The sequence below is a fragment of the Dendrobium catenatum genome, unplaced genomic scaffold (genome assembly GCF_001605985.2).
Source record: "Dendrobium catenatum unplaced genomic scaffold, ASM160598v2 fragScaff_scaffold_743, whole genome shotgun sequence".
Lineage (NCBI taxonomy): Eukaryota > Viridiplantae > Streptophyta > Magnoliopsida > Asparagales > Orchidaceae > Dendrobium > Dendrobium catenatum.
Window position 1 is genome coordinate 2,569,917 of NW_021319205.1, and position 27,289 is coordinate 2,597,205.

General features: G+C 33.1%; 1 protein-coding gene across 15 annotated transcripts; it reads right to left on the reverse strand.

Annotated features, from left to right (window-relative positions):
* Positions 1 to 717: 717 nt before the first annotated feature.
* Positions 718 to 26,065, reverse strand: LOC110110904 (photosynthetic NDH subunit of subcomplex B 3, chloroplastic). 15 transcript variants are annotated; one of them, XR_003701338.1, is made up of 8 exons: positions 25,777 to 26,065; positions 25,577 to 25,690; positions 25,374 to 25,427; positions 16,377 to 16,439; positions 3,029 to 3,091; positions 2,576 to 2,648; positions 1,076 to 1,145; positions 718 to 889 (listed from the first exon to the last, which is right to left on the reverse strand). XR_003701338.1 is itself a non-coding variant. In XM_020842566.2 (7 exons), the coding sequence occupies exons 1-6, from the start codon at positions 25,972 to 25,974 to the stop codon at positions 2,613 to 2,615; spliced, it is 528 nt and encodes a 175-aa protein (XP_020698225.1). In that variant the 5' UTR covers positions 25,975 to 26,065; the 3' UTR covers positions 718 to 889; positions 2,576 to 2,612. The 15 variants fall into 15 exon arrangements, 9 of the variants coding, with proteins under 9 accessions (XP_020698225.1, XP_020698223.1, XP_028552277.1 ...); XR_002304775.2 differs by having other exon boundaries at positions 1,076 to 1,149; XR_003701337.1 differs by having other exon boundaries at positions 1,076 to 1,171.
* Between the last annotated feature and the right edge of the window lie 1,224 nt (positions 26,066 to 27,289).

Sequence of the window (27,289 nt, forward strand, 5' to 3'; positions counted from 1 at the left end):
AAATCTCAACATTTGCATTACCCTGAAATTTCTCCCGCTTATGGCCTACCCACAAGTGCTCAACTTCTCCATCCAAGAGAAACACCGCCAAGAGTATTTTTTTGCCCTTAGGGCACTGCAAGCTTTTCAAATGATTTCTCGAGCCTCATCAACCAATCTTCTGCAACCCAAGGTTCTATAGCTCTTTGAAAATGGAAAGACTTCAATCTTAGAAATAATTACAAATGAAGATCTATCTCATCTCCCCTCACACCTGACATCTTACTATGGGCTTCTTCCATTACCTATGCTACCATCCCAGCAAACTGCAATATTGAATATGATGTTACTAAGGGGCAATATTGTGAGCTGTAGTAGCTCTGGAAATCTATCCATCCGCTGCTTCTGGGTCTTAGGAGTCCGTTTACAATAAAACTTTCAACTATTCAAAATAAAAGAGGATCAATAATAAACTCAATAACTTAGAGAATCATATAGAAATTAACATTAAATTACCTAAAATTTCTCTCTTTAAACTTACAAATAATTTCCTGCAACTCTAGTAATGATTAAATCCTACCAACTTTTTGAAACCATTTTGTAACACCCCATAATCTAAGAGAGGATTTTAACCAACATTGTCTAGAAGCTTTTAAAACCCCAATGATAGTCTTACCTTCTAGAGCAATCTAATCATCCAATAAATAAAATAAAATACAATATCAGGAGATACAAAACTTCTTTTTAGAATTTCATTTTATCTAGAATTTCCAAAATAATAGTTCAAAATACATTTATTTCAACAATATGACAAAATGAATTTTGAAATAACAAAAATAATATGTACCTTACAAACCCAGAACTCCTAATCTATCAAAATCAACTTACTCGACCAGGCCTTCCTTTTTTCCTAAAATATTTTAAACAACAATATGAGTATCGGACTCAAAAGGCCAGCATTTTTCCATAGCAAAATTAAATTCACAAATTATAATTAAAATAAGCAAAATAACATAGATTTATATTTTTATTCTAACTTATAACAAAACAAGATTTATACTTTATAGAGCATGGCAAAAGGATAAGTTAAACTCACATGCTAATATGGATGCAAAAAAGCATATGTATAAATGCCTGCTTGTAACTCCCCTGTTTCCACCTCTCACCTACCTTAAACAAGTGTGGAGAAGAACTAGAACAGAGCAGGATATTTTTAACACAAAGCCATTGCAGAGCCAAAATAAAGTAGAGTAATACAAAGCATATATATATATATTTGTATTGAGCCTAAGCACAGAGTACAAATTACACTTTTCTTTTCATAACAAAACTCCAAAATATCATGAAATGTATAACGAAGCATATGCAATGTATAACAAAAGAATTGAAGCATGCATATCCAAAAATATCTAGTTCTTGTTAGAATTCCCCCAACTTTCAGACGTCCGCTCAAATTTCTCAGAATAATATAAATTTAACGGAGACAAATTTAAAATATCAATTTAACATTTTGTCAACTACACCAAGGTTTAAAAATGACACATGTATCCAATATTCTCATAAATCCATACCGGACAAACCAATCAGTGAAAATTTGTATTCTTATAATCAATTCGTTCAAAACAAAGTGTAGAGTATTACACTAAAAATTGTGCTATAAAACTTTTCTTAAATCCAAGAAAATGCATTTTTTATCATATCTTTTTATAAGAATAGTGAAATTAAAATCACAAAAAAGAGCATAGGTTACCTACCTCGAATCTAATAATTTATTTAACTAGTTGAATAGATAATTTTTGAATTTTGGTCTCTAAACCCTATCTTCTTCTTTCTCTCTCCTCTTTTTCCTCCTCTCCATTCCTTCTTTTTTTTTTTTTTTTTTGTCTTACTGGGGAAGAAAGTAAGAGAGGGAGAGAATTATGAGTGGCAGATGATTGACATTATCTATAATCAGCTTTGTATATGAGACCTAATCTCCCGCTCTGCATTCTTCTAGGATCTCCAATACGGCCAATACTAACCCATAGTAACTACAAAAACCTTTTGACAAGTTACTTAAAACTTTAATAATATTTATGTAAATAAAAATAGCATTTGTGTAACAAAAAGTGCCATAGCACTAAAGACAACTATTTAACTATAACTTTATAATGAAATGTGAATGCCTTTTTTTACTTCAACAAAAGCAGCTATGATTAGAAAATGTGACCATAAGCATTACTATTAATTGCAATTTTCAAAAATTATTTGACAAAAAATCAGTATTTATTGTAGTTTAAAATGCCAGTAGTGATTCCAAGAAGCAGCTTACCATGTTTACTATTTTTAAATAATCATCCATTTATGATTGCAAAAGTGTTGGCAAAAATGAATTGTTCCATGTTATTATTCTTGTTCCAATGTGTATATCTTATTGTGCAAGAGAAGAATTTGGGCTTTAAGGATATTGACGTAAATAATCCAATTGACTACAAATTTACAATCTAAGCATTCCATAAATCATTTAGCTGATATGGTAAGCTCCTAGACAAGGTTTGCTAAGGTCAGAAAGTAATTTTGGAATATGAAAACTCTTCATCAAGCATATTTCAGATACCTATTTACTGTGCAGCTTAAGAACTTGAATTTTATTGTCACTTCTTCCACTGTGGTAGTCTTTGGACAATAACCTGAAAGCACAGTTGGAAATATATATCTGTTATTTTTCAGTCTTTTGACATAAATGGTTAGAATGGTGTATTTGTTTCTTGAGGAAATTTCTTATACGGATTATCAATCAATTTGTGAATTAACTAGAGAATACTCAATGGAAGAGTTTTAGTCGGATCAAATAAAGGTTTTGTCAACCACGTTTAATTTTTTAAAATTTCTTATTGAATCACTGTCACCAAATGAAGAAAGGAGAGGTCGAGAATGCTATCTCAAATAGTTGAACAAAATAGAATTTAGGTGCCATCAAATAAGAACGTTGCTATTCAAAATAAAAGTTAGTTTTTTTTATAAATAAAAGTTAGTTCTAGACATGTGAAAACGGAGGATGTACGCATACCTTTCCAGAGTTTTCTTTGTTTCCTACGATAGTCTGACAAGCAAGCCTCCAAGATTCAGGCTTCTGTAAATTTTAAATGTGAAAGCAAATAAACAAGGTTCATATTTAGAGGATAGATCATTAAAGCATAAGATAATAAGGTGTGACGTGTACACTGAACGTATTCAAATCACCAATAATGTTTTACACAAAACCATAGGTGGCCTCAAATCAATCATTTGTGTTCATTAACAAGAAGGTCAAGCCAAGTTGAGTGTACTGATGCTCGAACTGATTGAATAGAAGACTATTCAAGTTAAAACAGCCCAAATCAGGCCAAACATGGCAAAATGGGCCAATCAACTCCTTCCATGTATTGGTGCACCATGTAAAGGCATAAACCTATGAAGCAAACACATTCCTCGCCATCGCTCATTATCCCATCAAAAATAGCCACATTGGTTTAGCCATGGCCAAGCGCTCATTAATGCACATACACGTCAAAAGTGTAAAATAATGTAGACCATAAAGCATAACGCAGTATAGAGTGGGGTGAAAATGGCACACAATAGCAGAGCGCAAGACCCCATAGCACATGAAATTTTCATTTTCATAATTTAGGATATAATATTAATATTTATATTATTTATCATATATTTATGAATGTTATATCATCTCTATTAAATATTTATTAAAGTTTACTAGCACATTGAATAGTTTTTGAATATTTGTCTCGGCTTTGGCTTCAACTCTAGGGCATCAAATCGAACATCCTTCCCTCACCCAAATTTGGCTTCAACTCTAGAGCATCGAACCAGACGTCCTTCCTCTATCAGCTTCAACTTCAACTCTAGGGAATTGAACATGAGAAGCCTCTCATGTTGGATCCCTCCATCTCTCTGTCGGCTTCGTTCTCCTATGATATGGAGAATGCCACACACTCTCGCTCTCACTAAACCATAAATGAGAATGGCTTGACAAGGCTTCAATAAGGATACCTGCTTTCACCTTTGATACTAAAATTAGGGGTTGTTTAGTTGCAAGCAGAATTTAACTCAAGTAGGATTTAGTAAATTCAATAAATCCAAATTTAATAAATCCTAAGGCAGTTAAATCCTAAAAATTTATTTGTCATGACAAAGATTAAATCCTATTAAACCTTGATATGTTGTTTGACTCATTTCAAAATTTAAGTCTATTGCTCAAATAATATTTTAATAATTATTATTGATGATGAAATTAAAATATATTACACAGCTACATTGATGAGCAGTCACAAACAAATAGCCAACATCGAATCTAATTTACTAGATTGAACATTAAAGCTATTTTGATACTTTTTTTGGGATTTAAGAATGTATATGAATATAGTATATTATTAATTAATAATTTACTAAAAGGTTAAATTTTAAAATTGTCCTACAACTATTCATATATGGTCATTTAGTCCGAGAGTATAACATTGGTGCAATTTAGTCCATCAACTATACAAAATTTATCCAAAATGATCCTTTTGAGAAAAATAGAGATCAATTTTATAAAGGCTTATATCATAATTATAATATGAGAAACTATTTCGGATATATTTTATATAGTCAAGGAATTAAATTAGGGAAAAGTGATACTCTGTAACTAAATTGGGCATACAAGAAAAGTTTGGGGATTTTTCTCATTTATTAAATATTGCTTAAGTTAATACTTGTAATTTATTAACATTAATTATTAAGATTAATTTATTTGTATCAAATTACATGATTGATATTACTATTTCTAATTTATAATTTTTTATCTACCTTAATTAGGTTAATTAAATAATAACTATTATATTAAGGTTGTGAAAATAAGACCAGACAACGAACCAAAAGGACAGGTTCAAGGTTCGACCGGTCAAACTGGATGATGTAATAAATACATATTATATTTAAATTTATAATAATGACATTTATTTATAAATATATAACAAAAAAATTAAACATTGTCATCATTTAAACCTACTTGGTCATCTCCCAACCTTATCACCTAACAAAATCCACTCAACTCCCTTTCTTGCTATCGAGGTCACCAAACCAGACCATCTCTCTACTTTCTCCTGCTCCCCCTACTTTAACAGAGCCCTCTCCATTGCCGCAAACTCAAAGCCATTGTCAATTCTCAACCTCTGAGCCCCTTCTCATCTTGGTCGAAACCCCAGCATCTGTTGTACCAATCTCCCAACAACTTCTCTGAGAAGAAATATTACATCGCAAAGTTCGGTAGCTGAGTAGTCAATGCGAGGAGAACTCACAGTAGTGCAATGTTGGAGAGGAATTGCTACAATGGCAAGAGGCGTTGGCGCTTTCGAGCATTTAGGGCAGCTTCGTGTCATTTTGGTGAAGGAATATGGGACTGGAACGGGAGAAACGCATCTGATTTCAGTGATTTGAACTGCCCAGTGTTTTGAAACTGGTACCAATTTTCTTGTTCATTCTCGATTATTTTCCAAATCGATTATTGAAAACCGACCAACCGACCAGTTCACGGTTCAACCGGTTGAATTGGTCCGGTTTTCAAAATCTTGTATTATATATTAATATCCAATTAATTATTACTTAGTAAAATATTAAACTTTTGAAATCCCGATAATTCCATTAAATATTGAGAAAATAGACAATAAATTATCACTAACATTAAGATATACATTTACAAACACCACAACACTTGGTGAAGCAATCAAATTATAAATAACAATAGTAACGTTCAAGCATTCAGACAACCTAAAAATTAGTTCCATTTCAGCTAAGGTTGTAGATATTGACTAACAACATCTTTGTTCTGCTTCTTACTCAATTACTCGGAGCAACCCTAGTTTCGCATGGTGGGTTCACTAGTAAACTTCGTGAGTTGTCGATCAGCTGCTTAAGGAGACGATACAGTTAGGCATCAGCTTAGGGAATGGAGAATGAGAGAAGGGCTACGAAACTTCACTCATGATAGGCTACAGCAAAGGAAAACAGCGATTGAGTTTAACTTTGGGCCAACTAGGTCTAGCGATGTACATGCGAAGGAGAAGTGATGCATGGGAAATTTGCTACTTAATAAAAATTTCACTTTTCTAAATTGTATTTTTCTATTCAAAATTTATAATGTACACATTTTATCTTTATTACCACTTTTATTCATAAATTTTTAATAATTTGCACCATATTTAGAATAACGTGCATCGCACTATGTGTTGTGTGCTACGACTCCCTGAGAAAGTTTGTGCTATGATGCGCTATTCGCCATTAACAAGCATGTTCATGCATAATAATTCTTAGATTTTGTGGATCTCCCCCAACTCAATATGACTTTTATAGGACACTGTTGCGAATCTGATTTAAAGAATTATAATTTTGATAATAACAAACATTTCTGACATTTCTATTTTTCTACAACTGTCTTGCCTACTAACATTTCAGATCCACAAGATCAAATGCAAATCAAGTCAGCTCAATATTGGGTAGATTAGGACTGAGTCGAACTGTAAAACGTTGTTAAGTATTTTTTACCTTTTATTGAGTCAATTGTAACAATGTGGGTCATGTTGCTAAGTAACCTTGCACACACACTCAGGAAAAAATTATGTCTGTTTTTAGAGTTTTTTATTTTTGATCACATCATCCGGGACGATCCTAAAATCGTCCTGGACAATTAGTTAAAAACAGAAACCCTAATTAGGGCATCCTGGTTAAGGCAGCGCAATTAAGCACATTGTCCTAGACGATATTAGCATCGTTCGGGACGATAGGCTCAAATCAGAAAGAATCAGTCGCCAGATTAGTTTATGCGTGTTTTATTTTTGGACATCGTCCAGGACATTGTCCAGGACACCGTCCTAGATAATGCATTGTAATTATGTCTAAATTAGTTTGGTGATTAAGGAAAGCAATTAAGGTTTGATTGCTCAATAATATCGTCCGGGACGATCGCAGGATCGTCCGGGACGATCAGTTAAACAAATATTAGTTTCTTCCTGGACGACCAGAATGATGTTCTGGATGATGTGTATTATTTTTGCACTAATCGTCCGGGACGATACAAAATCGGCCTGGATGATAAATTATTTTTTCATCGTTCAGATATGCATTCAGGGCGATGTGTTGGACGATATTTGTCATTTTGAACTAATCATCCAGGACGATTGTGAAATCGTCATGGACGATCAGTTTACTTTTCCATCGTCCAAACATGCATTTAGGGCGATATTCTGGACGATACTCAACGATTTGAACTAATCGTACAATATCGTCCTGGACAATTATGTCGGTTTGTTGCAATTAAGAGCAAATCCGAAGCTCTTCTATATAAGACCTCTTGTTTATCCAAGATTGTATCTTTTGCTGTTATCTTGACCTGAGAGAGTCAAGAGGAGAGGGAAAGTAAGGGAGAAAGAGAGAGGATCTTGTGAGGGGGAGTTTATGAGGGGTTTCACAAAGGTTTCTCCAAGCAAAGATCCAAGTAGTCTTCTCTGGTCGCCGTCCTTTGTTCCTTGGTGGTTCTAGAGAGGTCTACTTCAGCAATTGATCGAGATTCTCTGCCTGCTTCAGGAGGAAGCAAAAGGAGTCGGGTTCTCTGCCTACTTAAGGAGGAAGCAAAAGGAGTTGGGTTCTCTGCCTCACCGATGTCGATGGAAAGGAGGTTTGTATAGGCTTCTTCGCCTTACTGTGGGAGCAAAAGGAGAGTCACTGAGTTTAATGCAATACCCGGAAGAGAGGCTATGGGGAGAGAAAGTAGGTCAAGTTCACCGAACCATTATAAATTTTTGTGTTCTTTCTTACTGTTTTTCGCATTTAATTTCCACACTTAGTTTTTCTTGTGATGAATTTTGGTTTGGTTTAAGATTGTGTTTTTAATTGAGAAATTTTTAAAATACGAATTCACCCCCCCCCCCCTCTTAGTTAGCTTTGGGCTAGTTCATAAGGGATTAACATCCTTAACGAACTTTCAAGTGGTATTAGAGCGGGATTCATAAAATCAAGTTTTTTAAAATTTTTGAATTTTGATACATGGCTAACTCCAGTAATCGTAATACTGTGGAAGGGTATTCTATTACCCAATCACCTTTGTTTGACAATATTCCTTTTGATTTTTAGAAAACTCGCATGTCTATATTTTTACAATCGATTGACCATCGTATGTGAATGCTTGTTAAAGAAGATTATTCATCTCTGTCACGTGAAATTAATGGCATTAAAACTGAACTTCCTTTTACTGAATGGACTTTTAATGATAGGGATTTGGCGCAACTTAATGCAAAATGCTTGAACTATTTTTTTTATGCTTTGAAATCGGAAGATTACATGCGTGTTTCAACTTGTGCTACCGGTAAAGAAATTTGGGATAGATTGTGTATTACTAATGAAGGAACAAATGAAGTTAAGCAATCTAGGTTGAATATTTTATTGTATGACTACAAATTTTTTCATATGCGACCTAATGAATCGATTTTTGACATGTATACTAGTTTTACTCAAATTATCACCTCATTGTATGTCTTAGGAAGAGAGATAACTAACTATGAAAAAGTGAATAAAATTTTGAGATGATTGCCTTCTTCGTTTAATGCTAAGATTACTGCAAAAGTGAATCTAAGGATTTGAATACTTATTCTATTGATAACTTACTTAGATCACTCATTGCTTATGAGCAAGGGATGAACCAAAGGCAACTTGATGCAGGAGAGAAAAAGAAGGAGAAAACTGCGACGCTGAAAGCTAACGATACGGATACTAATTCTTCCGGATCTGAAAGCGATGATGTTGCTTTAATCACTAGACAATTCAAAAACTTTCTAAGGAAAAATCACCAGCACCATCAAAACTGGAAAAAAGGTAAAGATAGTAAAAATTTTAATGGTTCTAATATGGTTTGTTTTAAATGCAGGAAGTCAGGACATATACGAGCTGATTGTCATACACTTAAGGCTCACCCAAACAAGGAGAAGGATGAGGAGAAACCCAAGTTCAGAAAAGACAAGGATAAGAAGTGGTTCCAAAAGGCGTTCTGGGCAGATTCTGCATCTGATTCCTCTGAGACTGAAGCTGAGGAGGAGACTACAAACTTGTGCTTGATGACGGACGATCATCTTGGTCAATCTGACCAAGAAGAGGCTTGCTCTCACAAAAGGCCTCGTAAGAGCATGTGGTACCTGGACAACGGATGCTCACGACACATAACTGGAGATGCCAACTAATTCGTTTTGCTGGAGGCCAGGTTGGAGGCAAGGTCACTCTTGGAGACAACACCACCAAGAAAGTGTGGGTGCATGTATAATCGGAAACTTCAAGAATCTTATGATTGAAAATATTTTGCTTGTAGATGAACTGAAACACAACTAGCTAAGCATCAATCAGCTGTGCGATAAGGGCTTCATCATAAATTTTTTGGCAAATACATGCATTATTAGTTTGAATAACAATACTGTTTTGTAGGAAAAGCGAATCAACAACGTTTATATGTTTGATTTAAATAATATTGAAAACACTGTTTCATTTTGCTTAAAAACTATTGTTGATGAGTCGTGATTATGGCACAGAAGATTATGTCATGCCATTATGAAAACATTTAGGAAAGTGACCCAAAATGACCTAGCTAGAGGTGTCCACAAGCTTAAGTTCTCTAAAGATCACCTATGTGATACCTGCCAACTAGGGAAGCAAGTCCAATTCTCTTTCCACTCCATTAAGGACATTAGCACCTCTAGACCTTCAGAAGTCCTTCACATGGATTTGTTTGAACCCATTAGCACTGCCAGCTTGGGAGGGAAAGTCTATGGATTTGTGATTGTCGATGACTACAAGAGGTTCACTTGGATTAAATTTTTATCTCATAAGAGTGAGTCTTTTGATGAGTTTAGATCCTTTTTCACTTGGATTCGGAAAAAACTATGTTGTGAGATCTTGACCATCCATAATGACCATGGGGGAGTGTTTGAAAATGAGAGATTTGGAAACTTTTGTGAGGATAAAGGAATAAACCACAACTTTTCAGCTCCTATGACCCCTCAGCAAAATGGGATAGCTGAAAGGAAGAACATGACCTTAGTTGAGGCTGCTAGAACCATGCTTGTTGAGTATTCACTTCCAAAATACTTTTGGGCTGAAGTGATAACACAGCTTGTTATGTGTTGAATAGGGTGAATATTAGAGTCAAACTAGATAAAACACCCTATGAGATTTTAAAGGGTAGGACACCCAACCTTTCCCACCTCTGTCTTTGGCTGTAAGGTATTTATTCTTAACAATGAGAAGTCACACTTAGGATAATTTGACAAAAAATTTGATGAATGAGTGTTCTTAGGATATTCAAGTGTTGGGAAATCCTTTATGGTGTTTAATAAAAAGACATTGATGATGGAGGAGACTACTCATATAGTGTTTGATGAATCTGATCCGAAGAAGTCTAAAGTTGAGGATGAAGATGAAGTTGGAGAAATTATCCAAAGTGTTGAAAATTTGGAGAAGGGGGTAAAGCCCCAAAACACTGAAGGAGTATATGAGATTACCCAAGGTGTAGAAAATACAAATCTGAAGGAAATGGTAGAATCTAAACACACTTTGCTTAGATTGGAGATATTCTTCGAGTCATCCTACATAACTAATCTTAGGAGACCATTTTGAAAGTGTTAAGACTAGGCATGAACTTAGGAAGGAAGTGAACCACTTTGCCTTTATCTCAATGACTGAACCCACTAACATCAATCAAGCCATGTCTGATGAGTTTTGGATCTTAGCCATACAAGAAGAATTAAATTAATTTGTTAGAAATGATGTTTGGGAGCTTGTAGAAAGATCAAAGGGACAAAGTGTAGTTGGAACCAAATGGGTCTTTAAGAATGAGATGAATGATTATGGTGTGGTGGTTAGAAATAAGGAGAGATTGGTGGCTAAGGAGTACAACCAGATAGAAGTGATTGATTTTGAGGAGACATTTTTCCCTGTAACTAGATTGAAAGCCATTAAAGTGCTACTATCATTTGCCTATTATAAGGGATTTAAGATTTTCCAAATGGACGTCAAGAATGTATTTTTAAATGGGGTAATAAAAAAGGATGTGTTTGTAAAACAACCCCAGGTTTTGAGAGTTCTCAATTTCCAATCCAAGTTTATAAATTAAAAAAGACCTTATACGGATTAAAATAGGCACCCAGAGCTTGGTATGAGAGGCTTAGCACATTCTTATTAGAGAGAGAGTTTGTTAAGGGGAGCATAGACACCACCCTTTTTTTGAAGAAAGTAGGAGATGAGTTACTCATTGTTCAGATCTATGTTGATATATTTTTTTGATCTTCTGATAAAAAGCGATGTGATTATTTTTTTTAAATAATGAGTAACGAGTTTGAGATGAGTATGATGGGAGAGTTGTCCTACTTTTTGAGTTTTAACATAAGACAATTGGATAATGGAACCTTTCTAAATCAATCAAAATATATTAAGGACATCTTAAAAAATATGAAATTGATAAAGCCAAGCAAATAAATACTCCCATGACCTCCAGTGTTCAGTTGGAAAAGAACCCAAATGAAAAATCTGTTGATCAAAAGAAGTACAAAGGAAAGATTGGATCTTTACTTTACCTGACTACTAGCTGACCTAATATAGTATTTAGTATTTGTCTATGTGCTAGATTTCAAGCTGATCCTAAAGAATCTCACCTTACTGCAATTAAGAGAATCCTTAGATATCTCTGAGGGACCCAAAACTTAGGAATCTAGTATTCGAGGCACAACACTTCTTTTAAGATTATTGAATATTTTTATTCTGATTTTGCAGGATGTAGGGTGGATAGAAAGAGCACTTCTGAGACATCAATTCAAATGACAGTCTTTAGTCTCCTGGTCCAGTAAAAAACAAAACTCTGTTGTTCTTTCCACTGCTGAAGCTGAGGACATTATCTTAGGGAGTTGTGTGGCCCAAGTTCTTTAGCTGAAGCAACAAATTCTTGATTTAGAATTACCTGTAAGCACAATTTCAATTATTGGTAACAACACTAGTGTCATCTACATCTCTAAGAATCCTATCCAACATTCAAGGATCAAACATATTGATATAAGGCATTACTTTATTAGAGACCATGTGATCAAAAGAAATATTGAGTTACACCATGTGTTAACAGAGAATTAACTAGCTGACATTTTTACTAAATCACTAGCCTTTGACATTTTCAGCATCTTAAGGATCAGATTCGGTGTGATTGACATAAATACATGAACTTAATATTTTATGAATTATGAATTTTATTTTTCGATCTATTTTTTGTTATTTTATTTTCTTTTTGTTGACTTTAGTTTTGTTTGTTTATTTTATCATTCTTTTTGGGCTTTCATTATTGTAGGTTTAATTTACTTCTTTTTGTTCACTATTGAAATGAAATTTTGTCTTGTTTTTATTTTTGAAAATTCATAGTCAATGATTAACATTTCTAAATCAGTTAAAAGGAGAAATACCGTTGATTGTTTCCCTTTCTATAACTTCTTTTAGTGGTGTAATTTTATTTTTTAAACAAAAGTCTATCTCAAATTAACAACTAGACTTTGCAATTGAGATATTTTCTATCTTGCTACAGTAATTTATCTTATATAAATAATGTTCAAAGTCATTAAATCACTTTCAAGCTTTCGTAATCTTGTCGTTGTATTTATCATATGAATTTAATTCTACTTTGTGGTTTACTCTTCCTGATATTAGAGAGTGAGTTTTTCTTCTCTAATATCTAGAAGATATTCTCATAATTGACAGTATTTAAAAGTTTCGAAAGAGATCTAGCTTACAAAAAAAATTAAATACAATGACATAAAATAAGCCCAAAAGAAGAAAAACTAAAAAGATGTGCAATGACCGCCAAAAAATTGAAAGATACACAAAGTGTATCAACAATCAAAAGATGCGCAAAATATGTCAATCAATTGATAAGAGGCATAAAATGAGCCCACAAAAAGCAAGCTTCCTTCTCTTTCAAACCTTCAAATCTTAGAAGAATTCAAATGTTACTTGATATTTTCAAAGACTTGTGCTCAAATTTTATGAAAAATTTATGATTGTGACTAATTACTTTGATATATTATTTTATAAGATATTTTTCTAGAACTAAGTTTCGAACGGATCTCTTTTTCTTATTCAGTTGATTTTTCTGAGTATATCTTTATTTTTAAAGGATGATTTGCCCTGTGAGAAGTCTGAGCTAGGGCTAACAGGGTCGATTGTTCAATCATTTTTTTAGATTTCGATGATATTAACTCATTAATTCTTACAAATTTTTAATTCAATCACATGAAAAATTTATCATATTCGTGCTTTGATTAAAAAAAACTTTTGTTCTTCGTTATTTTTATCATTTTTATTCTTTTTTGTTGTTTTATTTTTATCTTTTACTGTGTTATTTTTCTATGTTGGAGTTTGTTTCTTTTTTAGTAGTTCTATATTCTGTTTTTTTATATTTCCCTCATTTTTGTTATGTCAAAAAGGGGAGTAGTATGTTGTTTTGTTGTATTGTTTCTGTTTAGTGTTTGTTTGTACCATTAGTTTGCTTTTTAGTAAAATTTGAATTTCAGTGTTAAACTACTTAAATTATTTTTTTGTCATCATCAAAAAAGGGGAGATTGCTACGAATCTGATTTCATGAATTATAATTTTGATGATAGCAAACATTTCTGACACTTCTATTTTTCTACGACTGTCTTTTCTACTAATGTTTCAGGTCCACACGATCAATCAAAAATTAAGTTAGTTCAAGATTGGGTAGATTAGGACTGAGTCAAACTGTAAACCGTCATTAAGTATTTTTTTATCTTTTCTTGAGTCAATTATAACAACGTGGATCCTATTGCTAAGTAACCTTGCACACACACACTCAGGAAAAAATTCTATATATTTTTATAGTTTTCTATTTTTGATCACATCGTCCGGGACGATCCTAAAATCATCTTGGATGATTAGTTAAAAATAGAAACCCTAATTAGGACATCCTGGTTAAGGCAGCTGCAATTAAGCACATCGTCCTCGACGATATTAGCATCGTTCGGGACGATAAGCTCAACTCAAAAAGAATCAACCACCAGATTAGTTTAGACATGTTTTATTTTTTGACATCGTCCTAGACGATGCATTGCAATTATCCCTAAATTAGTTTGGTAATTAAGGAAAGCAATTAAGGTTTGATTGCTCAATCATATTGTCCGGGACGATTGCAGGATAGACTGGGACAATCAATTAAACAAACCTTAGTTTCTTCCTGGACAGCCAGAACGATGTTCTGGACGATGTGTATTGTTTTTGCACTAATCGTCCAGGACGATAAAAAATCGGCCTGGACGATCAGTTATTTTTCCATCGTCTAGACATGCATTCAGGGCGATGTGCTGGACGATATTTGTTATTTTGAACTAATCGTCCGGGACGATCGTGAAATCATCCAGGATTATAAGTTTACTTTTCCATCGTCCAGACATGCATTCAAGGCGATGTTCTAGACGATACTCAATAATTTGAACTAATCATAAAGAACGATATGAATATCGTCCTAGACGATTATGTCGGTTTGTTGCAATTAAGAGCACATCTGAAGTTCTTCTATATAAGACCTCTTGTTTACCCAATATTGTATCTTTTGCTGCTGTCATGACCTGAGAGAGCCAAGAGGAGAGGGAGAGTAAAGGAGAGAGAGAGGATCTTGTGAGGGGGAGTTTATGAGGGGTTTCACAAAGGTTGTTCCAAGCAAGGATCCGAGTCTTCTCCGGTCATCATCCCTTGTTCCTTGGTGGTTCTAGAGAGGTCTACTTCAGCAATTGATTGAGGTTTTCTGCCTACTTCAGGAGGAAGCAAAAGGAGTCGGGTTCTCTGCCTGCTTCAGGATGAAGCAAAAGGAGTTGGGTTCTCTGCCTCACCGATGTCGGTGGAAAGGAGGTTTGGACAGGCTTCTCCGCCTTGCTATGGGAGGGAGAGTCATTGAGTTTAGTGCAATACCCGGAGGAGAGGCTCTAGGGAGTGGACATAGGTCAAGTTGACTAAACCACTATAAATTTCTATGTTCTTTATTATTGTTTTCTGCACTTAATTTTTCTTATGGTGAATTTTGGTTTTGTTTAAGATTGTGTTTTTGATTGAGAAATTTTTAAAATACTAATTCACCTCCACCCCCCTCTTAGTTAGCTTTAGGCTAGTTCATAAGGGATTAAAATCCTTAATGAACTTTCAGACACAATTTTGGAAACTAGTTATAGTGAAATTCACTTCTAGAAAGCAGGGGGAGTTTTATATATTCTTCTTGAAGATTGATTCCCCAAAATTTTCCTTTCTCTATCAATCTATTTTTCAAAATGCAAACTTCGACTACCATTTCACTCATGACTCAGTGCATAATTCTTGATATTTTTCGTAATAGCTAATTAGAAATAAAGCAGTTATTGTTGATTGCTGCTAACCAAAGCCAATCGCCTAGTCAACATGGATTCGATTGAGCCGGCTACACCAACCAAGGGAAAGGCCAATCTTGATGAAATTTATTTTATGAGATTGCATCATAAACCCCTAGATCATTCATCAGGATGAATTTTGGATTATATTAGTCCATGGATTCTCACAAAAATGATGGAAGTAGACTTTACATCTGCCAATATTGAAGATAAGTGCCTCCTCCATCATCAACAAACTTTATGGTCGCTATCTCCTCGGTTGCCAACCTTTTGTAATATCTGTTGCTTGCTTGGTTGTCACCAGTAGCACCCATTGCCAATATGATCAATCCAGCTGTTTCTGCTAGGCGAGTGTTATCACAACCTTGGGACCCTATGCAACCCTTTACTCTGTCAATCAACTGCAACTAATCCTTAGACAGGTTGCTATTTCCGCCTTTGGGTCTGCTAAAATAATCTCCTTTGGGTCTCTTGTAGTTGTCATCTTTAAATTTATTTCTTCATGGTCATTTCCTACAATTTAACCACAACACCCCAGCCTCAAGAAAAATCTAAGTCATCGCTCATCAAGTATAACCATTTGTTTTGACTCATTGCTGTTGCCACCTATAGTTAGTCACAATCATGGTCTTTTGGTTTTTCACTATTACCATCATCAACTACAACTTGAAGATGTAGCCATCAATATCCCAGAAATAGCTTGGATATTATACAAATACCCTCTCTAACTAATCAAAGTAGGGGCATATCTTGCATTTCACTTTAAGATAATGAAATTCATTCAAGTAGATAAGACCCCATAATCTCTCTTTTTTCATGTAAAAAAAACTCATGTCTCTTCCCACATTACTTACCTATTTTCTTTGTGCTAAGAAAAGCTGATGTAAATGTAATCAACCATCACTCTCCATGCTCGGACACAAATAAGTTTTAAAAACATACCTTCTTCAAATATCGCTTCTCAGTGTCTGTCCTTTCATTCAGCAGATCCTTTCCATCAACAATCTGAAACATCAAAAGAAGAAGAAAAAGGGTTATTTCAAAAATCTTGATATTATGTTTACGTTTGCAGAATAATGCTTTGATAAATGCTACCCACCTCATTTCTAAGACACAGGGATAAGGACCTATGATCATAGTAAATTTTTAGTCCCCATTTGGCTTATACTACCAGTGTAGTGATATGAAAAGCATTTAGGATCGTAGCCATTGACCTATGATCGAAGACTAGAAAAGGTGCCTGCTAGCATCCATAAATGGAGGTAACGCAACCCACATAATCACTCCACCAGCGCATCAGAATCCAGTAAGGTAAATTGAGGTTTTCATAACAAAATGCAGATGGACGTACTTTTGATTGCTTCTATCGGGAAAATTAATGTATCAGGTGGTCGTCGAGCAAAAAATAATTGGGAGTGCAAGACATTTATTCAAAACAATATGATATTTTATTATAAAAATATGCTACATTCATAAGAAAAACAAAACTTTTTTTTTGTGCTACAAGACAACATTCAACCCATTGTTTTTCTTAAAACAAAAATTGATTGCCGTGCATAAAATTGTTCAGACGGATAAAACAAAGCATTAGCGAGTTCATATGTATTAAAACTAATAGGAAATCTCAGTTACTCTTCTTATATTCAAGTGAATCAATTACTTGTTCGATATCGAATTTCTATCATCAGCTACGCTACAACTTAATGGAGAATTTCATTTGGTAGGAAAGAAGAATGTATTGTTCAATTCTATGATTACATAGAACAATAGTTATGTTGCTAAGAGTAGAACTAGGAACGACAAGATTAACAAATACTAATTAAAAGCTAAATAGTGACAAGATTTAAAATTACGTAATTTGAGACATGCCTTATCTTAAGGCACACAGAAAATGAAATGAGGCATAGTCTTACATGTGATGCACGCCTCAGTGAGAATGAGACTCAACTCAATGTTATTTGAATGAGGCATAAGCCTCTAAATTTAATGTTTAGGTTATTTAAAATTTTTTAATTTTTAAATCTAAAATAACAAAATTAAACAAGTTACTTTAAACCTAAAACTATTTGTTTAAAAAATCATCATCATCATCATCATCATTATGATAATCATCACCATTATGATTATTATCATCATCATCATCATCATTATCATTATCATTATCATTATCATTATCATTATCATCATTATTATTCTTATAATTTGCATTTAACATTGTCTTTGCCATTGTCATTATTGGGTCCTAAGCCCTAAATGAGAAAAATAGAAGGCTGTGTTAGGTAGCCAACAACGAGCATAAAAGTTGTTGAACAATCACGACATAAGTCATTTAATGCAAAGTGTTAATGCTAGTGCGTTCATTAGAAGCGACTCGTTTTACCTAAATATAACAAAAAGTGGGCGAGGGCCGTTGAATAGGTGCCCAAGTGTAGTGCTGTGTTAGGTAGCCAACAACGAGCATAAAAGTTGTTGAACAATCACGACATAAGTCATTTAATGCAAAGTGTTAATGCTAGTGCGTTCATTAGAAGCGACTCGTTTTACCTAAATATAACAAAAAGTGGGCGAGGGCCGTTGAATAGGTGCCCAAGTGTAGTGCTAAATAAAAAGAGTTTCTACATCACGGATGTATGTGAGCAAAGAAGTTAGTCAACAAAACTAGAATTAAGATAAAAACTTGGAATATATGTACTCTTACAAGCAAGTTAATTGAATTAATAAATATTATAATTCATAGTAATAAATATTTTATGTATTCAAGAAATAAAATGGTTTGAAAAAAAGGCTAAGGACATTGATAGTTTAAGATTTAAATAAAAGTCGTACTAAAAAAGTTGCAAGTGTAATTATAAATAAGAGTTTAAAAGATAATATTACATAAATTAATAGAATTAAAGATAGAATTAGAGTTTTAAAGATTGTTAATGATGCTAAGATTATTAATGTTATAAAAGTATTTATAAATTTAGATATATATCCAAAAATAAAATTTTGAAATGACAAAGAAGAATTAATACAAAGAATACTTCTTGAAGAAAGAGTTTTATGTTGGAGCATATTTAAATAGATACATTGGAAGAATGATAGAAGAGTTCAAAGGCAATCATGGTGGCTATCAATTTGGAGCGACTTATACAAATGATAAGATTATATTAAATTTTGCTCTAGCTTAGCTTATAATTTTGTAATTGCTAATACTTTATTTAAGAAAAGAAAGAAGCATCTCATCGTTTATAAAGATGGAAATAGTAAAACTCAATTTGATTTTTTTTATAAGAAAAAAGTAGATCATTTAGATTACAAAAATTATAAAATTATTTCGAGTGAAAGTTTATGTACATATCATCACTTATTAGTTTTAGATTTTAAGATTAAGGGATGAAAAATATAAAATGAAGTAAAATATTATCCTAAAATTAGATTGAGGTATTTAAAGAACACTAATAAAAATATTTTTATAAGTAAAATTCATGATCTCAATATTTGGATTGTTAGTGAGATATTTAATATTATGTTGGAAATAATAGCTAATAATATTAAAAATGTTGTAAAGTATTTGCTTAGATAATTAAAAGGAAAAGATTCTAATAGCAAAAAATAGTTGATGATGAAATCAAAATGTGTAAAAAAAGATCAAAAAAGAAGCTTTACAATAAAAATTAATTTTAAAATGCTCGAAAATTAGGAAAAAATATAGAAAGACCCATGGAGAATTTATGAAAGCAATATGCAATACAAAGAATTTAACTTTTAATAATTTATATAATATATTAGATACTAAGTATGATAAAAAAATATATGTATAAGTTAGTCAATCAAAGAGATAAATGGAGTAAAGATTTACTTTAGTATATTAAAGATGAAGATCAAAAAGTTATTTTCTTAGAAGAGAATATTCAACATAAGTACATGTAATATTTCGATAAATTTTTCAATAAAGGTTGTGAGAATATAATTGACTTTAGTGATCTTAGCACTCTAAATAAAAATAAAGATTTTTATTTTTATCGTCACATTAGTAAAACAAAATAATTAGTGGTGGAATCAAAATGTATAAGAAAATATTTAAAAAAAATTGTTATAAAAATTTGTTTAGATGTATAATCTCAAAAAATTGGGAAGAATATAAAATAGTCTGCAAAGAGTCTATGAAAGCAATATACGATACAAAGAATTTAATTTTTAAAGATTTAGATAATATATTAGATATTAAAAAGGGCAAATGATGTATGTATAAGTTAGTCAAGCAAATAGATAGAAGAAATAATGATTTAGTTAAAGCGAAGTATAATAAGGATGAAGATCAAAAGGAGTTTTTATTAGAAAAGAATATTCAACAAACATATATGAGATGTTTTGATAAGTTTTTCACAGAAAAATGTGAAATACGACTGATTTAAGTGACATTAGCACCTTAAATGAAAATAGATATTTTTGTTTCTATCGTCGTATTAGTAAAACCGAATTTAAAGAGGCTTTAAAAAAAATGAAATGTGAAAAATTTTGTTGAACCTAATGATATTCCAATAGACAACTGAAAAGGCTTAAGAGTCGAAGGAATTTATTGGCTCACAAAATTTTTCAATATTATATTGAAGACTAAAAAGATGTCAAATGAGTGGAGAAATGTGCTGATTCTTATTTGTAAAAATAAAGGTGATGCACAAGAGTGTTTGAATTATAGAAGAATTAAGTTAATGTGTCATACATTAAAACCATAGAAGAGAGTTATTGCGCATAAGTTACGACATGATACTAATTTTTCTCAAAATTAATTTGGATTCATGCTAGGTAGGTCTACTATGGAAGCTATATATTTATTGAGAGATTTGATAGAGAAGTATAGAGAGAATAAAAAGGATCTATATATGATATTTATTGATTTAGAGAAAGCATATGATAAAATTTCAAAAGAAGTGCTCTGGAGAATTCTAGAAAAGAAAGGAGTTAATAATATTTATGTCCAAATCATTAAAGATATGTATGCAAGAGTTGTTACATGTATTAAAAAGCAATGTGATTTTGGCCAAGTGTTTTCCTATTTCAGTTGGATAACATCAAGGATCAGCTTTAAGCCCATATTTTTTGCTTTAGTCATGGATGTTCTCACTAGACATTTGAAAGAGGAGGTAAACTGGTATATGCTTTTTGCTGATTATATTCTTCTATTTGATAAAACTAGAGAGAGAGGTCAACCTTAGAGTCTAACAGTTTTCGTTTAAGTTGATTTAAAACCGAATACATGGAATGCAATTTTAATAGTAATAGATCTATTAATAAGAGTACACATTTTAGATATCTGGGTTCTATTGTTCAAAATGATAATGAAATAGATAGGGATATTATTAGATAATTCAAGTTGGATGGTTGACATGGAGGAATGCAACAGGCCTGTTGTGTGATAGACCCCTCAAACTGGTACCATCGTTCTTTTCTTTCAGTACGGCAGTTTAGTTTTCAGTACTTGCTTTTTCTTTCTTGCACCAGTACCCTACTCTTTTTCTTTCAATGCCGTAGTTTAGTGTAGCACTTTTGATTTTCTTTTCTTTAGTATTTAATTTGGTATTAATCATTTTGTTTCGCTACTTGCAGGTATTTGAAGTTCATGCTGCTTCAGAGCTGGCCAAGAAGCATTGAAGCTTGCACAGAGAGTTATTTTGGAGAGCTTGGAGGAGCATTGATGAGCTTACAGAGAGTTGCTTTTGGAGCTTTTGAGAGTTTCAGTTTGTGGTGTTTCAAAGTTTAGACGGTTTGCACATGAGAGTTTGGAGAGTAGTGTTTAAGAGTTTTTTTTTTCTTGTCTTGGTGTTTAAGAGGTTTGTGAGCTCTTGCTCAGAGTTTGGAGGGTAGTGTTTGGTGTATAGTTTTGAGTTGTACATGTTGATTAGTGGAAACATTACTGCTCTTTTTCTTCTCTTTTTTTTATTTTAAACAAAAACCCTCACCTACCAAAGTGGCTCTCTCTATATTAAATAATTGATTGATTAATTTAATGAAGTAAAATTTGATTAACCAATTAATTATTTTAAATTTTATCGCTCTCGAATTTTAAGTTTGCTCTCAGATAATTAATTAACCAATTAATTAAATTTGATCTCGGATTTTAAATTGCTCACGAAATTCAAATTTGCTCACTGATAATTAATTTTATTTTGATTAATTAATTTTAATTAACCAACTAATTTTAATTAATGAATTACAATTGATCAATGAATTTTAATTAACTAATTTCAGTAAATCAATTAATTTTAATTCATCAATTAACCTTCATTAATTAATTTCAATTAATTTTAATTAACCAATTTCAATTAAATGAGTAATCAATTTCAAATAGTTAATTATTTTTATTATTTAATTTTAATTAATCAATTAAAATTAAAATTGCGTTGCTCTCCAATTCAGTAGTATCCTAAGGTAATTTCGGCAATCTTCCAACCAAAATGCCTCAAGAAATGATAGAAGAGATTCGTTCTTATATGAGTAAATTGACCATGCTAAAGCATTTAACACAATGACCATATGATGACAAAATTGATGGTGGCTCCTATGAGCCTAGTGATAAAGAATATTCTTCTGCAATCCCACAAATGTCTAGTAGAGTTACAGTATGACCAATAAATCAATTACTATTAATGTAAGGATAAAAAAAATGATAGTACAAGGGTAGCCAATCAATCGTCTCCACAAATTGGAAAAGAGAAATAAAAGCGTATTATCTACATCCTAGCTCTTTCACATGTTGCCATGCCCAACATTGTCATTCGATCAATCATCCTCTCTCGATTGTATGGTTCCTTCTCAAGCTACTCCCATGTTGCCCAATTGCTCCAAGTATTATAAATTGTGTGGTCACCGCATCCTAGTTTACACCTTCTACAAAAACCCAATATGCTTCAGTAATAAGCCCTATCAACCACCACCCCTCCCACTCTCTCAAGCTCTTGTATGTAACACATCACTTTGATAATTAACCATATTCCTCATATCTTAACTCTTGTCAATCATGCAACATTGAAGGTCAAACAATCACGTGGTATCCCATTTTTAACCAATTGCTTTGCAATTCACCACAAACATCCGCTCATTGGAAACTTGCTCTTATGGGTTTCATCCACCTACACTAGGGTAGCCATGAGCCCAAAACACGCCAACAACACTCGGTCTACTCCTGCATGACTACAAAATAATGAGACTTCTCAAAGCATTATCATCAACCTCAGCACTCTCCCACCTCACACTTTTTATGATGGACTTGATGACATTACGATTGGAGATGGAACAAGTTTATCCATAAATCACATCAATTTCACCTCTTTACCCTCTTTCGTTTTTTTTCCTTGAATAATGTTCTTTGTGTCCAGAATAAAAAAGAATTATTTTCATATATTAATTATCTTTCTAATTATCTATCTATCAAGCTCCTACCCACCATTTTTCATGGAAAAATCTACATAAGAGGGCAATCCTTTTGACGGGGAAACCCAAAGATGGTGCTGAGAATGAGAAATCTCTTCCGTTAGATCACCCACCTCAAATTATAGTTTTTTTCACTGTCAAGGCCATTTCATCAAAGTGACAATATAAATTATGCCATCCATCAACTTCAACTCTCATGCATATATGTCCCAGTTCAAACTAGATTTATCATCCCTAATATCATTAACACTCCATTGTAATGCAAATTAAAGCATAAAATTTAACTTTCATTTCCTACCACCACTATTATATCTTCTCAGTCTCTTAAAATATTTTTCTAAGACATGCAAACCTATCCCGTATAATCCTAAAATGATTTAAAGTATCATATCACTTTTGTCGATCACCATACCAAATACATTCAATATTATGCACTTAAGCAAAAAACTTATGTTTATTTATAAAAATACACTTAGATAACAAAATCAACATCTTATATGCCAACGGCAAAGGTGATTATCAAACTACTAATCCTATTCGCCAGTAGTATTTCTCATCTCACTAGCCCACCACACACATATGAATATAATAGATCTCTAAAGATGTTATCAATATATTATCAAAATTAATCTCTCTTTATTATCTCATGCATCAATTCCATTTTTCTATAGGATTAATGCTTCCATCACCATAGATTACCTCATAAATCATTTTCCCAACCCCACACTTGACCTCTCTTCTCCATATAAATAGCTTTTTGGCTCACCTCCTAACTATTCGAAACTATGCATGCTTGACTTGCTCTGTTACCCACGGCATTGCCTATACACCATAAATAAACTTGAATCTTTCTCTGAATCATGTGTCTTCCTCAACTACTTGCTCACTCAAGGTAATTATCTCTACCTCGACACCATAACATTATGTACAATTCGTTGAGTCTATCTTTTCCTACGCATGTCTTTCCATGTTTTGTGACACCACTAGAAAAACAAGCTTCTCATGATGTCCTAACCCCCAACCCCATATATGTTGTCCTTACACATTCATCATCCACAACACCCCCTTTGTAACACCACTCAATACTACTTATAACAAAACAAACCACATTTAAAATCCCACCCTCCCTCTACAGCCTACTTTATAGCCTCTTCCAAAACAACCATAACCTAATCCCTCTCCCACCCTAATAAAATTCACCAAGTAACCACTCGTGCCAAATAAAACCAAAACAAAAAAAAAAATCACAAACAATTAATTAAATCAATCACATAGTCTTAAACAAGCACAATAATTGAAGCACTCAAATATCATAAATGGTATCGAGGCATATCAGATAAATATGATGCTCTTGTTTGTAATGGAACATAAGAACTTGTTCCCCCCACCAACACAAAAAATTTGATTGGTTTTAAGTGAATCTTCCTTGTCAAACATAACTCTATTGGAACTATTAAAAGGTACAAAATTTAGTTGGTAGCTGGAGGTTTCCACTAACATATAGAAGTTGACTATTAACACCTTCAATCGAGTTGTTAAGCTTGCCACTGTACGGCTAGTTCTTAATTCTTAGCATAGCTGGCAACCAATGATGCTCTCTTCATCAACTAGATGTCAATAATGCATTTCTCTAAAGCCATATTTCTAAGGATGCCTTCATAGCTTAACCCCTAAGTGTCATCGACAAGACCATCCTACATGTGTCCAAAATACATAAAGCCATATATGGCCTCAAACAAGCACCCCAAGCCTAGAACAAGAAGCTGCCTTACCAACAGATGCTACTCCTAAGACTACACCTTTTGCCAATGAACCAATGCTCTCTTTTTACTATGGCTTTATGTTAACTGTTCCAACTAATTATGTAGTTGTTGTAGGCAATCTTCAATGCTTAACTCTTATGCAGCTAGACATAGCCTTCACAATTAATAAATTATCTCAATTTATACACCACCCCACTACAGATTACAAGAATGTAGCAAAATGACTACTTCGCTTTTCATTTGAAACTATCAATCATAGCCTTACTCTAAATCGTGGCTCAACACTTCAACTTAATGTATTCTGTGATGCCAATTGGGTAGGTAACAAAATGAATTCACCTTTATCAGTGCCCACATCATGTGTTTTGGCTTAAACGCCTTCTCCTAGAGCCCCAGGCCCCCAAGAAACAAATAATTATAGGCTTTAAACTAAGATTAAATATTGCTATGTTGTCACCATAGTTATTGAGCTTCATTGGGTTTGCCCTCTACTCATTAACCTTGGCATTCAGATTCCTTAGTCCCCAACGATTTATTATGACATTGTTTAAGCCGCTCATCTTTATGTAAAATCCTATATTTTATTCATTGATGAAACATATGGCTATTGATTATCATTTTTTTCGAAAACAAGTCCAAAATAGTGAACCATTATTTAAAACTCTAATATCGAAATGCCAGGATGTTAAAGCACAAAAACACTCCAAATTTCCGACTGATTGTTGAACAAGTTCTTTCACCAAGTTCATTCCACTTTTACCTCCACAATACACGTACCGCAGCTTCCACCTCCACCGCAGTTCATAATTTTCCCCTGCAAAGAAGGTAGTTTTGTCGGTAAGTGGACAGACTATCAAATCCCAAAATGAAATCGATTCCAGCACTGCTTCTACTTCCAAACCTCATTCTCGGAAAAATCAGAGATTAAAGGGAGTAAAGATGAAGACTAGCCCGGAATCTTACATATGCGGCGTAGAGCTCGATCTTGTTATCGAGCATAATATTTCGGAGAAGCTTCTCCCCGCTGATAGCGCTTGTCCTATCCACCGGATAAGACCCGTCCGCTTCCGCCTTCGGCTGCAAATCCATTCAAATTTCAAAAAATTTATCAGAGATGGATGAATGCTGCTTGAAGCTAGAGAGATGAGATTCCACTTTGTTACCCCAATGAACTCGAGCTCGATATAGGGTTTGTCTAGCTCCGGCGAGGGATTCGGGTTTGCAAAAGCACAGAACATGCTCCTTCTTCTGGAAAATCTCTCGCCGTTAATTACAGCGGAAGAGAGAGAAGTGGAGGGAGAGGTGAAGCTACTTGCGGGCTTCGGTGTGAGAGAGAAAACGACAAAATTGACGGCCGCCATTTTTCCCCCCGGAGGTTTTATATCCTTCACTGCAAATAACAAACTCCGTTAAAACCTTCAGTTGGCAATACTGGTATAGGATGCTCCACTGCAACCGCTGCGTCGGATAGGGTGTCAATATTATATTAATATAAAAATTATATATATAATTTTAATAATAATTATTAATAACAAATAAAATTTTAATTATAATTATTGATATCAAAGTTAATACATATGATACAAGTACAATAAAATTCAGAAAAAAAAAAATTTTAATCATTTATTTATCCTAACATATTAGATGAAGAAGTACAATAAAATTCAGTAAAAAAAAATAATCATATTTATTATAAAACTAATGAAATATAAATTATAATTAAATTGTACTTATCATATATTAATATCCTAACTAATTATTAATTAGTAAATTGTTAAATTAATGGAATAGATCTATTAAATAAAATTTAATCATAAATAATATCCAAACTGCCCCAAATTGTGTTAACAAACTCTCAAGGACTTTTTGGATAAAATAGACTAGTAAATCCCAATTTTAAGTTTTAAAGCCAAGTTAAATAAGTATATGTAGCTCATCTTGATTTTTTAATTGATAGCTTTTATTATCAATCAAGAGGTTTTGTATTCAGTCTCGTGTATATGATATATGTATGAGTTTATCTTAATCGGCCTAAATGTTCAAAAAAAAAAGTTAAATAAGAATTTGTTGAAATAAAAGAGTAAGTGCACCAAATAGCATATTGATGGGGCTCTTTGGCAACAAGTTGGATTTAATTTTAGTAGGATTTTATTTAGAGGTTGTTTGGTTTGATTATTTTAAGGTGTAAAGTATTTCAAATGTATGAGTTCTATAAATTTTGGTGTTTGGTTGAAATACAAAATGATGCAAAGTAAAGTATAGTAAATATAATGTAATGAAGTAGTTCATTTTGTGTAAACCACATTCCTTTGATTTTGGGTGAAACCCCTTTACACCAATTTGCTTGACCGCCACTCGCCGCCCACCGCCGCTGCCTACTGCCACCCACCGGCCACCACCGCTGCCCCGCCGCCACCGGCCACTGCCACCACAAACCGCTTCCCACCCGCCACCTACTGTCGGTGATCACCATTTAACATTTTACTCTATATTCATTACTTCTAATCAAACAAAAAAATATTAACGTGCATTTATTTTACATTCATCAAAATAACTCCAAAGTATTCTTTTTATAATGCACTCCTTTTTCAACCAACTAAAAAGCCTCTAAAGAGCGTTGATTTTAAGACGAGCTTCACTTTTGTTAGCTATATAAATAATCAAATCATTGGCTAT

What these genes read in the sequence shown, in the direction of transcription:
- LOC110110904 (XM_020842564.2), bottom strand. Translation starts at nt 25,974, where the DNA reads ATGGCGGCCGTCAATTTTGTCGTTTTCTCTCTCACACCGAAGCCCGCA. An exon ending in TCGAGCTCTACGCCGCATAT is followed by an intron (nt 25,428 to 25,576) that starts GTAAGATTCCGG and finishes CCTTCTTTGCAG; the next exon opens with GGGAAAATTATGAACTGCGG. An exon ending in GCGGTACGTGTATTGTGGAG is followed by an intron (nt 16,440 to 25,373) that starts GTAAAAGTGGAA and finishes TTGATGTTTCAG; the next exon opens with ATTGTTGATGGAAAGGATCT.